The sequence below is a fragment of the Pseudophryne corroboree genome, chromosome 7 (assembly GCF_028390025.1).
Source record: "Pseudophryne corroboree isolate aPseCor3 chromosome 7, aPseCor3.hap2, whole genome shotgun sequence".
Classification (NCBI taxonomy): Eukaryota; Metazoa; Chordata; class Amphibia; order Anura; family Myobatrachidae; genus Pseudophryne; species Pseudophryne corroboree.
This window is the reverse complement of record NC_086450.1, coordinates 503041741-503058829: the sequence shown is the minus strand read 5'-3', so window position 1 is coordinate 503058829 and position 17089 is coordinate 503041741. Positions and strand designations below refer to the sequence as shown.

The 17089-nt window shown below is 46.2% G+C and overlaps 1 protein-coding gene across 2 annotated transcripts in view; it reads left to right on the top strand.

The window, feature by feature from the left end:
• LOC134945807 (sulfotransferase 1C1-like) overlaps positions 1–16657 on the top strand; it is a 43385-nt gene extending 26728 nt beyond the window's left edge. For both annotated transcript variants that reach the window (XM_063935317.1, XM_063935318.1), the window contains exons 4-8: positions 10028–10125; positions 11385–11511; positions 13133–13227; positions 13475–13655; positions 16158–16657. In XM_063935317.1, coding sequence (XP_063791387.1) covers positions 10028–10125; positions 11385–11511; positions 13133–13227; positions 13475–13655; positions 16158–16270 — 614 coding nt within the window. In that variant the 3' untranslated portion in view covers positions 16271–16657. The remainder of the gene's footprint in view (positions 1–10027; positions 10126–11384; positions 11512–13132; positions 13228–13474; positions 13656–16157) is intronic.
• The last annotated feature ends 432 nt before the right edge of the window (positions 16658–17089 follow it).

Sequence of the window (17089 nt, the reverse complement as noted above, 5' to 3'; positions counted from 1 at the left end):
TTCGGGTGTTTTTTTCAAAAAACACTAAAAAACAGCTTAAATCATAGAATTTGGGGGTCATTTTGATCCCAAAGTATTATTAACCTCAAAAACCATAATTTCCACTCATTTTCAGTCTATTCTGAATACCTCACACCTCACAATATTATTTTTAGTCCTAAAATTTGCACCGAGGTCGCTGTGTGAGTAAGATAAGCGACCCTAGTGGCCGACACAAACACCGGGCCCATCTAGGAGTGGCACTGCAGTGTCACGCAGGATGTCCCTTCCAAAAAACCCTCCCCAAACAGCACATGACGCAAAGAAAAAAAGAGGCGCAATGAGGTAGCTGTGTGAGTAAGATTAGCGACCCTAGTGGCCGACACAAACACCGGGCCCATCTAGGAGTGGCACTGCAGTGTCACGCAGGATGGCCCTTCCAAAAAACCCTCCCCAAACAGCACATGACGCAAAGAAAAAAAGAGGCGCAATGAGGTAGCTGTGTGAGTAAGATTAGCGACCCTAGTGGCCGACACAAACACCGGGCCCATCTAGGAGTGGCACTGCAGTGTCACGCAGGATGGCCCTTCCAAAAAACCCTCCCCAAACAGCACATGACGCAAAGAAAAAAAGAGGCGCAATGAGGTAGCTGACTGTGTGAGTAAGATTAGCGACCCTAGTGGCCGACACAAACACCGGGCCCATCTAGGAGTGGCACTGCAGTGTCACGCAGGATGGCCCTTCCAAAAAACCCTCCCCAAACAGCACATGACGCAAAGAAAAAAAGAGGCGCAATGAGGTAGCTGACTGTGTGAGTAAGATTAGCGACCCTAGTGGCCGACACAAACACCGGGCCCATTTAGGAGTGGCACTGCAGTGTCACGCAGGATGGCCCTTCCAAAAAACCCTCCCCAATCAGCACATGACGCAAAGAAAAAGAAAAGAAAAAAGAGGTGCAAGATGGAATTGTCCTTGGGCCCTCCCACCCACCCTTATGTTGTATAAACAAAACAGGACATGCACACTTTAACCAACCCATCATTTCAGTGACAGGGTCTGCCACACGACTGTGACTGATATGACGGGTTGGTTTGGACCCCCCCCAAAAAAGAAGCAATTAATCTCTCCTTGCACAAACTGGCTCTACAGAGGCAAGATGTCCACCTCATCATCACCCTCCGATATATCACCGTGTACATCCCCCTCCTCACAGATGATCAATTCGTCCCCACTGGAATCCACCATCTCAGCTCCCTGTGTACTTTGTGGAGGCAATTGCTGCTGGTCAATGTCTCCGCGGAGGAATTGATTATAATTCATTTTAATGAACATCATCTTCTCCACATTTTCTGGAAGTAACCTCGTACGCCGATTGCTGACAAGGTGAGCGGCGGCACTAAACACTCTTTCGGAGTACACACTTGTGGGAGGGCAACTTAGGTAGAATAAAGCCAGTTTGTGCAAGGGCCTCCAAATTGCCTCTTTTTCCTGCCAGTATAAGTACGGACTGTGTGACGTGCCTACTTGGATGCGGTCACTCATATAATCCTCCACCATTCTATCAATGTTGAGAGAATCATATGCAGTGACAGTAGACGACATGTCCGTAATCGTTGTCAGGTCCTTCAGTCCGGACCAGATGTCAGCATCAGCAGTCGCTCCAGACTGCCCTGCATCACCGCCAGCGGGTGGGCTCGGAATTCTGAGCCTTTTCCTCGCACCCCCAGTTGCGGGAGAATGTGAAGGAGGAGATGTTGACAGGTCGCGTTCCGCTTGACTTGACAATTTTGTCACCAGCAGGTCTTTCAACCCCAGCAGACTTGTGTCTGCCGGAAAGAGAGATCCAAGGTAGGCTTTAAATCTAGGATCGAGCACGGTGGCCAAAATGTAGTGCTCTGATTTCAACAGATTGACCACCCGTGAATCCTTGTTAAGCGAATTAAGGGCTCCATCCACAAGTCCCACATGCCTAGCGGAATCGCTCCGTGTTAGCTCCTCCTTCAATGTCTCCAGCTTCTTCTGCAAAAGCCTGATGAGGGGAATGACCTGACTCAGGCTGGCAGTGTCTGAACTGACTTCACGTGTGGCAAGTTCAAAGGGCATCAGAACCTTGCACAACGTTGAAATCATTCTCCACTGCGCTTGAGACAGGTGCATTCCACCTACTATATCGTGCTCAATTGTATAGGCTTGAATGGCCTTTTGCTGCTCCTCCAACCTCTGAAGCATATAGAGGGTTGAATTCCACCTCGTTACCACTTCTTGCTTCAGATGATGGCAGGGCAGGTTCAGTAGTTTTTGGTGGTGCTCCAGTCTTCTGTACGTGGTGCCTGTACGCCGAAAGTGTCCCGCAATTCTTCTGGCCACCGACAGCATCTCTTGCACGCCCCTGTCGTTTTTTTAAAAAATTCTGCACCACCAAATTCAAGGTATGTGCAAAACATGGGACGTGCTGGAATTTGCCCATATTTAATGCACACACAATATTGCTGGCGTTGTCCGATGCCACAAATCCACAGGAGAGTCCAATTGGGGTAAGCCATTCCGCGATGATCTTCCTCAGTTGCCGTAAGAGGTTTTCAGCTGTGTGCGTATTCTGGAAACCGGTGATACAAAGCGTAGCCTGCCTAGGAAAGAGTTGGCGTTTGCGAGATGCTGCTACTGGTGCCGCCGCTGCTGTTCTTGCGGCGGGAGTCCATACATCTACCCAGTGGGCTGTCACAGTCATATAGTCCTGACCCTGCCCTGCTCCACATGTCCGTGGTTAAGTGGACATTGGGTACAACTGCATTTTTTAGGACACTGGTGAGTCTTTTTCTGACGTCCGTGTACATTCTCGGTATCGCCTGCCTAGAGAAGTGGAACCTAGATGGTATTTGGTAACGGGGGCACACTGCCTCAATAAATTGTCTAGTTCCCTGTGAACTAACGGCGGATACCGGACGCACGTCTAACACCAACATAGTTGTCAAGGCCTCAGTTATCCGCTTTGCAGCAGGATGACTGCTGTGATATTTCATCTTCCTCGCAAAGGACTGTTGAACAGTCAATTGCTTACTGGAAGTAGTACAAGTGGGCTTACGACTTCCCCTCTGGGATGACCATCGACTCCCAGCAGCAACAACAGCAGCGCCAGCAGCAGTAGGCGTTACACGCAAGGATGCATCGGAGGAATCCCAGGCAGGAGAGGAATCGTCAGAATTGCCAGTGACATGGCCTGCAGGACTATTGGCATTCCTGGGGAAGGAGGAAATTGACACTGAGGGAGTTGGTGGGGTGGTTTGCGTGAGCTTGGTTACAAGAGGAAGGGATTTACTGGTCAGTGGACTGCTTCCGCTGTCACCCAAAGTTTTTGAACTTGTCACTGACTTATTATGAATGCGCTGCAGGTGACGTATAAGGGAGGATGTTCCGAGGTGGTTAACGTCCTTACCCCTACTTATTACAGCTTGACAAAGGGAACACACGGCTTGACACCTGTTGTCCGCATTTCTGTTGAAATACCTCCACACCGAAGAGCTGATTTTTTTGGTATTTTCACCTGGCATGTCAACGGCCATATTCCTCCCACGGACAACAGGTGTCTCCCCGGGTGCCTGACTTAAACAAACCACCTCACCATCAGAATCCTCCTGGTCAATTTCCTCCCCAGCGCCAGCAACACCCATATCCTCCTCATCCTGGTGTACTTCAACACTGACATCTTCAATCTGACTATCAGGAACTGGACTGCGGGTGCTCCTTCCAGCACTTGCAGGGGGCGTGCAAATGGTGGAAGGCGCATGCTCTTCACGTCCAGTGTTGGGAAGGTCAGGCATCGCAACCGACACAATTGGACTCTCCTTGTGGATTTGGGATTTCGAAGAATGCACAGTTCTTTGCTGTGCTGCTTTTGCCAGCTTGAGTCTTTTCATTTTTCTAGCGAGAGGCTGAGTGCTTCCATCCTCATGTGAAGCTGAACCACTAGCCATGAACATAGGCCAGGGCCTCAGCCGTTCCTTGCCACTCCGTGTCGTAAATGGCATATTGGCAAGTTTACGCTTCTCCTCCGACAATTTTATTTTAGGTTTTGGAGTCCTTTTTTTTCTGATATTTGGTGTTTTGGATTTGACATGCTCTGTACTATGACATTGGGCATCGGCCTTGGCAGACGACGTTGCTGGCATTTCATCGTCTCGGCCATGACTAGTGGCAGCAGCTTCAGCACGAGGTGGAAGTGGATCTTGATCTTTCCCTAATTTTGGAACCTCAACATTTTTGTTCTCCATATTTTAATAGGCACAACTAAAAGGCACCTCAGGTAAACAATGGAGATGGATACTAGTATACAATTATGGACTGCCTGCCGAGGGCAGACACAGAGGTAGCCACAGCCGTGAACTACCGTACTGTACTGTGTCTGCTGCTAATATAGACTGGTTGATAAAGAGATGTCTATGTAACTATGTATGTATAAAGAAGAATGAAAAAAAAACCACGGTTAGGTGGTATACAATTATGGACGGACTGCCTGCCGAGTGCAGACACAGAGGTAGCCACAGCCGTGAACTACCGTACTGTACTGTGTCTGCTGCTAATATAGACTGGTTGATAAAGAGATGTCTATGTAACTATGTATGTATAAAGAAGAATGAAAAAAAAACCACGGTTAGGTGGTATACAATTATGGACGGACTGCCTGCCGAGTGCAGAGACACAGAGGTAGCCACAGCTGTGAACTACCGTACTGTGTCTGCTGCGACTGGATGATAAATGATATAAAAAATATATATATATCACTACTGCAGCCGGACAGGTATATATTATATATTATATAATGACGGACCTGCTGGACACTGTCTGTCAGCAGAATGAGTTTTATTTTTATAGAATTAAAAAAAAAAAAAACACACAAGTGAAGTCACACGACGAGTGTTTAACTTTTTCAGGCAATCACAATATAAGTATACTACTAACTATACTGGTGGTCAGTGTGGTCAGGTCACTGGTCAGTCACACTGGCAGTGGCACTCCTGCAGCAAAAGTGTGCACTGTTTAATTTTAATATAATATTATGTACTCCAGGCTCCTGCTATAACCTATAACTGGCACTGCAGTGCTCCCCAGTCTCCCCCACAATTATAAGCTGTGTGAGCTGAGCAGTCAGACAGATATATAATATATATAGATGATGCAGCACACTGGGCTGAGCCTGAGCAGTGCACACAGATATGGTATGTGACTGAGTCACTGTGTGTATCGCTTTTTTCAGGCAGAGAACGGATATATTAAATAAACTGCACTGTCTGGTGGTCACTCACTATATAATATATTATGTACTCCTGGCTCCTGCTATAACCTATAACTGGCACTGCAGTGCTCCCCAGTCTCCCCCACAATTATAAGCTGTGTGAGCTGAGCAGTCAGACAGATATATAATATATATAGATGATGCAGCACACTGGGCTGAGCCTGAGCAGTGCACACAGATATGGTATGTGACTGAGTCACTGTGTGTATCGCTTTTTTCAGGCAGAGAACGGATATATTAAATAAACTGCACTGTCTGGTGGTCACTCACTATATAATATATTATGTACTCCTGGCTCCTGCTATAACCTATAACTGGCACTGCAGTGCTCCCCAGTCTCCCCCACAATTATAAGCTGTGTGAGCTGAGCAGTCAGACAGATATATAATATATATAGATGATGCAGCACACTGGGCTGAGCCTGAGCAGTGCACACAGATATGGTATGTGACTGAGTCACTGTGTGTATCGCTTTTTTCAGGCAGAGAACGGATATATTAAATAAACTGCACTGTCCTCACTAGTAAACTCTCTGCACTCTCTACACTTCTACAGTACTCCTCCTAGTCCTAAGCTCCAGTAAATCTCTCTCTCTTATAATCTAAATGGAGAGGACGCCAGCCACGTCCTCTCCCTATCAATCTCAATGCACGTGTGAAAATGGCGGCGACGCGCGGCTCCTTATATAGAATCCGAGTCTCGCGAGAATCCGACAGCGTCATGATGACGTTCGGGCGCGCTCGGGTTAACCGAGCAAGGCGGGAGGATCCGAGTCTGCTCGGATCCGTGAAAAAAACCATGAAGTTCTGGCGGGTTCGGATTCAGAGAAACCGAACCCGCTCATCTCTAGTAAATACGCTCATCACTATGTATAACATCTGCTAATTTGTTCCACACATGACCACAGAAAAGTGTACGGATAAGCTGTGTGTATATTTCTTCTTCTTTTCTTCTTCTTTTCAACATTTTGGGAAATATCAATATTGCAGACAGCATATAATTAAATGACTACAAATTAATATAGCCAATTATGGTAAACAAAAATAGTACAATCAAATAATACAAGTGTATATTATCTTGAAATGTGTAGTGAAGGGAAGAAGAAAAGAGAAAGAAGGGAAGGAGACAAAAAAATGAGAAAGGAGGAAAAGAGGGGTTAAGGAAAATGAGGAGAAAGAGAAAAAGAATGGGGGCGGGATGTACTAAAGTGAAAATGCGATAAAACCCTGGGGGTTTTATTTCATTTTCAGAAGTACTATCACCCGACCGCCGCAATTCTGCTGATGAGGGTATCGCCATCTCTGGATGGTATCGCCATCGCTGGATGGCGATACCCTATAGAAGCCTATGTGTTTCTTTTCGCCGGCCACCGTAACCCGCCGCCTCCGCTGTAGAAGACCCCCCCCCCGGGCATACCTTCCTCCAGGCAGCCTGGACCTGGAATGTAATCTCCTCCTCCCCCTAGCAACGCAGCTGGAGGTCCTTCTGGCTGCAGGGGGGAGGAGGAGGCGCCGGGGACAGCCTGCTGCCTGCCCAAGGAGGTGATGGAGGCTCCCGCACACCACCTCACAGGTATCGCGGGGGGCCTCCGTCACCGCACTGCGATGTTGATCGCATATGTTAGTACATATGCGATCAACATCGCTGAGATGGCCGGCGATGTATGTTAATACATCCCGCCCTGGAAGAGAAAGGGAAACTCTGTGTATGTTTCAGCTCCTTGCACTTGATGAGGCAGAACCGTGGAAACAGTTTCCCCTTCCAGTGCCATGGTAACAATGGCTGCTAACTATATGTTTCCAATGTCCATCCAATAGCTGCATTGCCTAAATTCACCTGCGGTCATGGCTTCCGGTTTCTACATACGTGAGCTCCAGCGGCCAACTGGCTTCCGATTTGTACATGCGTGAGATCCAGCAGATTACTGCGCATGGGCACAACACATCTAGATAGCGCTCTTTTCATCGTTCATGCCCATGTTATGATTCAGTGCTGTGACCGGGGTCAGCGTGAACATACTTGGCATTGATATAGATTAGAACACAGGTTCTCAAACTCGGTCCTCAGGACCCGACACGGTCCATATTTTGCAGGTCACCTGTAGATTTTTAAGATGTGACAGTTGGTGATACACAGTGCAGCTGCTGGGTGACATGGGAGACGTGAACCGTGTGGGGTCCTGAGAACCGAGTTTGAGAACCACTGATATAGAACATAGGTCTGCAAACTCGGTCCACAGTGCATGTTTTGCAGGTAACCAAGCAAGTGCACAGGTGTATTAATTACTCACTGACACATTTTAAAAGGTGCACATGTGGAGCTAATTATGTCACTTGTGATTCTGTGTGGAGACCTGCAAAACATGCACTGTGTGGGGTAATGAGGACCCAGTTTGCAGACCTATGATATAGAACAGCAGGGAGTAGTTGGAAAGAATCCAGGCCAGGTTTTCGGTGTGGTCAAGTCTAAGAAACAGCAAGCCTGATTGCAGACACCTGTCAGCTTGATTTAAAAAAGAATCAGACAGAATGAACAGGGCTCCTGACGGTGAACTAGTCGCCCAGGTGATAGGCCAGGGCGTGGTTACTGTTAGGAGTCCTGGAACTTAGTGGCCTCTGGAGAATTTACACCCTGTTTGCAAAAGGCCTGCTGTGATCTGTTACGTAACCTGTAACTGCTGACATCCTACATTTCCAGACATTGATAGACTCAATGCCACGTGCACAGAAGCCGTACGTGGCCAACACCCCATACAGCAACTTTACATTGGCGTTTCCAATTTTTTGTTCGCTGCCTGCATGTATTATATGGATTAATAGAGTTTAAAATATGTTAAATGTACCCAATATTGTACTCTGGTTCCCGCGATAATGGTTCCACCGTGACAAAGTTTGGATGGTATACTTGGATGTCAGTGAGTACTGTTAATAGGCTTATCTACACTTGTAATTATCCTATCCCATACTCTACGTGCTGAATATATGTGTCTTTGTTGCTCTACAGATGAATAACTATAGGGGCTTCGATAGAGATAATATACTAGTCCAGTGTTTCTAAAACTCGGTCCTCAGGACCCCACACGGTTCACGTTTTCCATGTCACCCAGCAGCTGCACTGTGTATCACCAACTGTCACATTTGAAACATCTACAGGTGACCTGAAAAACATAAACCGTTTGGGGTCCTGAGGACCGAGTTTGAGAACCTGAGTACTAATCAATCTGCTCCTAACTGTCATTTTTCAAACACAACCTGTGACATGGCAGTTAGAAGCTGATTGGCTGGTACTTTATCTCCATCCACTTTGGGGTCTATTTACTAAGCCTTGGATGGACATAAAGTGGACGGACATAAAGTACCAACTCATCAGCTCCTAACTGCCATGTCAGGGCCGAAACTAGGGGGGGGCTAGGGGGGCAGGCGACCTGGGCGCCGGATTGGAGGGGGCGCCGAGACCCCCTAACACCATCTCCCTATGCCCCAGTGCCGTTTGGCACTTCTTTGTACTTTAAAACCCCCTTCTCCCTCCTCCCGTGTGCCCAGCTCGGGGGGCGGGGTTTCGCGGAATGACGCGATTACGTTGTGACGTCACGACGCAAACGCGTCATTCCACGAAACCCCGCCCCCCAAGCTGGGCACTCGGGAGGAGGGAGAAGGGGGAGCCGTGCAGACGAGGAGGGAGAGGCGGCTGAAGAGCGGCGAGAACCGCTTCAAATGTAAGTCAGCCCCTCTCCCTCCCTCTCTCTCTCTCTCTCTCCCTCCCTCTCCCCACCACCTGCCGGAATGTGTAAAATGGGGACCTGTCTGCCGCAATGTGTAAAATGGGGACACTTTTTCCTGCCGCAATGTGTAAAATGGGGACACTTGCCAGCGTACTGTGTAAAATGGGGACACTTTTTCCTGCCGCAATGTGTAAAATGGGGACACTTGCCAGCGTACTGTGTAAAATGGGGACCTATGCCTGCCGCAATGTGTAAAATGGGGACACTTTTTCCTGCCGCAATGTGTAAAATGGGGACACCTGTATGCCGCAATGTGTAAAATGGGGACACTTGCCAGCGTACTGTGTAAAATGGGGACACTTTTTCCTGCCGCAATGTGTAAAATGGGGACACTTTTTCCTGCCGCAATGTGTAAAATGGGGACACTTGCCAGCGTACTGTGTAAAATGGGGACACTTTTTCCTGCCGCAATGTGTAAAATGGGGTCACGTGCCTGCCGCAATGTGTAAAATGGGGACACCTGTCTGCCGCAATGTGTAAAATGGGGACACTTTTTCCTGCCGCAATGTGTAAAATGGGGACACTTTTTCCTGCCGCAATGTGTAAAATGGGGACACTTTTTCCTGCCGCAATGTGTAAAATGGGGACACTTTTTCCTGGATATGAAATTTATGTTAGAAAAGGCAATTCTTCAGGTAAAAAAGTTCTGAAAGAGAGATATATATATATATATATATATATATATATATATATATATAATATTTTTATTCATTTATTTATTTTAAATTGTTTAATTTTTAGTTTTTTTATTTATTTATTGTAAAAAAAAAAATATTTTTTTTTTTGGGGGGGGTGGGGGTGGGGGTCAAATGACTACCTTGCCCCGTGTGACAAAAATCCTAGTTTCGGCCCTGGCCATGTCACAGGCTGTGTTTGAAAAATGTCAGTTAGGATCTGATTGGCTGGTACTTTATCTCTAGTGACTTTATCTCCATCCAAGACTTAGTAAATAGACCCTTTTATGACATTTTTTCCAGCTCTGGATTTGGCTAACTCCATGCCGAGTCCTCGTTTGCTTAAAACCCATTTGCCAGTACAGCTGATGCCACCATCCTTCTGGGAGAAGAACGTCAGGGTGAGTGAGGGATGGAAAGTAGTATTAGGGGGTTTTGCCAAAAGTTGTTGGAGCTGCCTTCAGATCAGAAAAGTTCATCTATCACCCCCGGTAACAATGGGAGCGCGCTGCTTCTTTATTTACCCAAGGGCATTTGTCTGCCACACACATTTCACACTCCTTGGAAGTACTCCTACTAAATCAGTCTACAAATGTAGTGATAGAACCATGACAAACATCATATTAAAGTCCAGCCTTTCAGCGTTTTCCTGACGTATTTACCTCTTTACTGAGCTGGAACCCACCACAAAATAGCTTCAAGATCACGTTAGAACCAAAGATGCTATCATGAGGTTTGATGCAATAATGAGGCTGGAACCGTAGCGTGGGGTCCCCATGCCATAATACCAATCATGCCTGTAGGCATGGGCAGTGTTTCCTAGGGGGATCGGGCCTGCAAAATTTATATGGGCCCTATCACTAGATGAATTCAGGCATACCAAAAATTGGTGGGTGCTGGGATAATGATAATCATTAATTGTAGAAAATTATTATATTTCACTGGAGAACTACAGAACGATAGGTCTAAGTAAGCATGGCCAAATATAGTGGCTGTCAGTCTTCAGTTACCTTCTTTGAACAACGAAACCCAGAACCAATAAGATGGAGACACATTGATTAGTCCAGCCTGCAGATTAGCACAAAGAGTCCTGCCTATGACTAGCGAAAGAACCAGACTGAAAAGTTCAGTAGCCTTCTATAGAGAAGGTCCTAAGCTTATTCCTACCCAAGGGTGGAGACACCATTAACCTTTATGTGCCACCCCTATTAATTCCCCCAAAATGTATCTAACTCCATCAATTACCGTGTCTTCTTCTGTTACATTAGATACTGAATTCCCTGAATCCATTGTGGAACATTTTTTCCCGTTTTGTGTTATTACTATTATCGGCTGGATAGGGCTGGCAGAGGTGGGCAATTCCACACTGTCCGTTATTATTTCCATCATACGCCTGGCTGTAGCCATCAGCAAGTGGTAGGCTGATGTAACAGACGTATCATAAGAGCTTTCTTTCTCTTAGTGCCCTATTAATATAAACATACAAGAGAGTTTCCATGTACCAATGACCATTAACAAGTGGTTGGCCACTCAGTTACCAACGTTTTTCACCACTCCATCCGTGGATCACTAGGCCAGTTTATCATTCATGTGTAGTTATTATAGACCATTAACATGTTCTATTTACCTTACCCAATCAAGCTGTATCTATAACCTGCAGACTGTATACGTGGCGAGGAACCCTAAAGACTGCTTGGTCTCCTATTATTACTTCTACAAGATGGATCAGACATTGCCAGACCCTGGAACCTGGGAGAATTTCTTCTCAATGTTCCTGGCTGGAGAAGGTGGGTCAGCTCATCTTCCTCAGATATATCTTAGTATCATGTCCTGGCTATACTTAGTGGCTTCTTGGAACTTGCTGATTTCTACTTACTGTAGTGGGATTAAAATGATTGATGATGATGATGATGATAATGATATGAGTTAAGTCTCCTGTATCCTTTTTGTTCAGAGTTATAACATAACAGCATAATAACTCAGACCTGTATCTCCAGACTGTACCATGGAGTATACCGTAAGCTGATTTTGCCATAGATGCGAGGTCGGCAGTGGTACAGAAGATAGACATTTGGTCGACAGTCAAAAGTTAGACAAGGTCAAAGGCTGGACATGGTCAAAACATAGACAAAAGTTAGACAGGGTCAAAAGTTAGACGGTGCCAAAAGTTAGATAGGATTAAAAGTTAGACAGGGTCAAAAGTTAGAAAGGGTCAAAAGTTAGACAGGGTCAAATGGTTGACAAAAAAAAAATTGTTTGGGTGTTGTAATATTTTGTGTTTTTTAAATTTTTTACCCAAATTTGTTGAAATGCAGCCCCTCCCCGTCTCGCTTTGCTCACCACGCTTCGGGCAAAAGGTAATAGTTTGTGACATGGATAGTAAATGCAGCAAAACTTCTAAAAACATGGAAACCCTAAAAAGCACGTGTCGACCATATGTGTCAACATTTTTCATGTCGACCTTTTGACACTGTCTAACTTTTGGCCCTGGCAAACTTTTCACCCTGAAGAACTTTTGACTGTTGACCATATGCCAGTGGTTGACAAACTTTTTTGAATCACGGAGCTCTAGAGTAACAGAATTCTTTCACGGCACCCCAAGGCCAAAAGTTTCTTATTGAGAAATTTAGAAAGAACTATTAAATTAAGCAAATTGTGTTTATATGTCACCCTTAGGTTCAGTTATGTGGTGAGGGACAGGATTTACTTCTGTTTGTCCACATTTTATTATTGACAGCCACCAGCACTGGTTTTGCCTATTACATTGACCATAAATAATTTTAAATTCGTCCTGGACCACCAACCCAGGGCACCCTTGCAAGTATCCTAGGCACCCCAGGGTGCCACGGCACACAGTTTGAGAACCACTGCCGTATGGTGTTGACGTATTGACTGTCTATCTATACATTGGAACCCGCGAGCGTATGTGGGTACTGCCTGATCACCCCCAATATTTGTGTTAACACTAATCATAATAACATGCCTTAGCATCACGTGGACGGGTAAGTAAGTAGGTCATTACTCTCAAGCATATAATAAAGCTGTCTCCGGTCTGTGTTATGCATCACCGATACAATGGAAGGCTGCCTAAGCCTGACAGAACATAAGCACCTGGTTTGTGGAAGGGAGATGTTTAGCATTTTTTGTTTTTTCAGGGCTCGTGTGCTGGATTGACAGGTGCTGGGTGGAAGTTTCCTGCAGGATTGCATGGCAGTGGGATTATAGTATAGATTGCATGAGTTGAGGATATTACTACCTTTTTTCTGTTGGATTTATTTGGGGTATAAGTTCTAAGGGGTTAGTAGTTGGGGTTAGTAGTTGAGTTGGTCATGATACCTTCTGAAATCCATTCTCCAATAGTCATCTCAATGTCGGCCGCTGTTTGATAGTAGTGTTGTCTTCTCTTAGTTGCCTGGGGAAACTGGTTTGACCATGTCATCGGCTGGTGGAAAATGAAAAGCCAACATCAGATACTTTACGTCTTCTATGAGGACATGATCGAGGTAATGAAGATATTGGCAGCCAGTTACACTTGGGGGTCTGTTCACTAAAGCCATGGAGAGAGATAAAGTGGACGGAGATAAAGTAGCAGCCTATCAGCTCCTAACTGTCATTTGTCAAACAAAGCCTATAACTTGGCAGTTAGGAGCTGATTGGCTGGTAATTTATCTCCATCCAAGGCTTAGTAAGTAGACCCCTTGGTCAGTTATGGGTCTAAGATTATTTTACTCTGAGCTGTTCCTTGGACAGGATCCCCGGCGTGAGATTGAGAGAGTTATGAGATTCTTGTGTAAGGATCTTTCCGAAGAGGTTCTGCAGAAGATCCAACATCATACTTCGTTCAAGTCAATGAAGGAGAACCCAATGGTCAATTTCACAGCCCTCCCGCCATCTGTGTTTGACACGTCCATCTCATCTTTCATGCGGAAAGGTAGGCCACAACGCTACAACAGCCAATACATGGAAAGCTATCATTTTACAGTTACACAACGTAATAATAATATCAAACAGAAACTAGGAGATTCCAATAGAGGGAAGTTAGGTGGCACTGCCAGGGGTGGATGCCCTGTAAGTAATTATATTCAGGAATAGAGTTCTCTTATGAACATAAGACGGTAATTTATGATGAGGGTTAGAGTGACTGTGCAGCACAGAGTATATCAGGAGATGAGTGATGTGTCAGTGAGGACAGGGCTGCATGTGACAGGGGCAGTGACATGATGTGAGGAGGGGAATGGAGGCAGCAGGAAGCCACAGACTGAGAGTTATATAGTGGGAGGAGCAGAGCCCCAGCAGCACTGAGTATATCAGGAGATGAGTGATGTGTCAGTGAGGACAGGGCTGCATGTGACAGGGGCAGTGACATGATGTGAGGAGGGGAATGGAGGCAGCAGGAAGCCACAGACTGAGAGTTATATAGTGGGAGGAGCAGGGTCCCCCAGCAGCACAGAGTATATCAGGAGATGAGTGGTGTGTCAGTGAGGACAGGGCTGCATGTGACAGGGGCAGTGACATGATGTGAGGAGGGGAATGGAGGCAGCAGGAAGCCACAGACTCAGAGTTATATAGTGGAAGGAGCAGGTTCCCCCAGCAGCACAGAGTATATCAGGAGATGAGTGATGTGTCAGTGAGGACAGAGCTACATGTGACAGGGGCAGTGACATGATGTGAGGAGGGGAATGGAGGCAGCAGGAAGCCACAGACTGAGAGTTATATAGTGGGAGGAGCAGGGTCCCCAGCAGCACTGAGTATATCAGGAGATGAGTGATGTGTCAGTGAGGACAGGGCTGCATGTGACAGGGGCAGTGACATGATGTGAGGAGGGGAATGGAGGCAGCAGGAAGCCACAGACTGAGAGTTATATAGTGGAAGGTGCAGAGTCCCCAGCAGCACAGAGTATATCAGGAGATGAGTGATGTGTCAGTGAGGAGAGGGCTGCATGTGACAGGGCAGTGACATGATGTGAGGAGGGGAATGGAGGCAGCAGGAAGCCACAGACTAGAGTTATATAGTGGGAGGAGCAGGGTATCCAGCAGCACAGTATATCAGGAGATGAGTGATGAGTCAGTGAGGACAGGGCTGCATGTGACAGGGGCAGTGACATGATGTGAGGAAGGGAATGGAGGCAGCAGGAAACCACAGACTGAGAGTTATATAGTGGAAGGTGCAGAGTCCCCAGCAGCACAGAGTATATCAGGAGATGAGTGATGTGTCAGTGAGGACAGGGCTGCATGTGACAGGGGCAGTGACATGATGTGAGGCGGGGAATGGAGGCAACAGGAAGCCACAGACTGAGAGTGATATAGTGGGATAAGCAGGGTCCCCAACACCACAGAGTATATCAGGAGATGAGTGATGTGTCAGTGAGGACAGGGCTACATGTGATGTGAGGTAGGAAATGCATGGCCCATAAGTAGCAGTCTCTCCACATGTCCCTTATATGCCAGTTGTCCCCTTTGCATCTTCCTTATATGTCATCAATTCCCTTCACATGTCCCTTGTATGCCATCAGATTCTGAAACAGACATCTCATATGCCATAAGACCCTTACGTTAGTAAATAAGATAGCCATTCCAAACAGGCACACAACTACAATAATTACTGCGCTTGGTGTACTTTTTAGTATACAATATATACTTATAGTCATAATTATTGTACTCCTGCTCTCTATTAATTAACAGGAGGCTTGTACTGATTGTACCAATAATTGGATTTATTTAAAAATAGCACTATTTATTATCCTACAAAAACATCAAATTATCACAATAATTTACATCACGGCCCTCATTCCGAGTTGTTCGCTCGTTAATTTTTTTTGCATCGCAGCGATTTTCCGCTAACTGCGCATGCGCAATGCTCGCACTGCGGCTGCGCCAAGTAAATTTGCTAAGAAGTTTGGTATTTTACTCACGGCATTACAAGGTTTTTACTTCGTTCTGGTGATCGGAGTGTGATTGACAGGAAGTGGGTGTTTCTGGGCGGAAACTGGCCGTTTTATGGGAGTGTGTGAAAAAACGCTACCGTTTCTGGGAAAAACGCGGGAGTGGCTGGAGAAACGGGGGAGTATCTGGGCGAACGCTGGGTGTGTTTGTGACGTTAAACCAGGAACGACAAGCACTGAACTGATCGCACTGGAAGAGTAAGTCTCGAGCTACTCAGAAACTGCACAGAGAAGTCTTTTCGCAATATTGCGAATCTTTCGTTCGCAATTCTGCTAAGCTAAGATTCACTCCCAGAGGGCGGCGGCTTAGCGTGTGCACTGCTGCGAAAAGCGGCTTGCGAGCGAACAACTCGGAATGAGGGCCCACATACACATCAACTTAGATTTAGCTCTGAGAACCGCTATGTGTAATTATTAATCATATGGACGTGTAATGACTAGTTCCTGGTAAGGAGGATAGTATCTGGATATTAATATTATCTTCTTTTCCAGGAACTGTGGGAGACTGGAAGAACCATTTCCTGGTTTCCCAAAACATCTTATTTGATGAGGAGTACAGGAAGAAGATGGAGGACAACGGCCTAAGCTTCCGCACCGAGCTCTGAGGAGGAAGAGAAGGATCATCTTCTTCATAGAACCATAGAATTTTGACAGAAGATAGGAACCACTTGGCACATTTAGGAACCCTAAGCACATGTATACGACTATACGCACACACAAATGTTCATTTTTGTTGGGAGCCAATTAACCTACCAGTATATTTTTGGATTGTGGGAGGAAACCGGAGCACCCGGAGGAAACCCATGCAAGCACAGAGAGAACATACAAACTCCACACAGTTAGGGACATGGTTGAAATTAAACCCATGACCTAAGTGCTGTGAGGAAGTAATGCTAACCATTACACCAGCCGTACCATTGGTATAGATGAAGATCCAGTTTTTCATTATTAAATTTAATTTCTATCTAATAAACTGTAATGTTTGTCTTTAAGCTACTTAATTACCATTTCTGATAGTCACCTATGCACAATTATGCCCACACTTTGTTAACAGCAGGCCCATATCTGGTGCCCAGAATAATATACAGACCAACTATATCAGTGGCGAAACTTGTGAGTGATGGGCCCAGGTGCAAAAAATATAATATGGGCCCCCCTCCTCCACCCCAACCCATGTTCACAATATGCTACACGGCAGTGGGTGACAGGGAGAGGCAGAGGGTGGCAACATAAGAAAGGGGTGGGGGGAAAAGGGTGACAGTGGAAGGAAAGAGAAGGCAGAAGATGATAGCGGAATGCAGGGGGAGGCAGAGGGTGACGGGGAGGCAGTGGGTGACAGGAAGAGACAGTGGGTGACAGGGAGAGGCAGTGGGTGATGGGGTACAGACATAACATCCTGTGTGGTGTGGAGGACAGTGGGCATG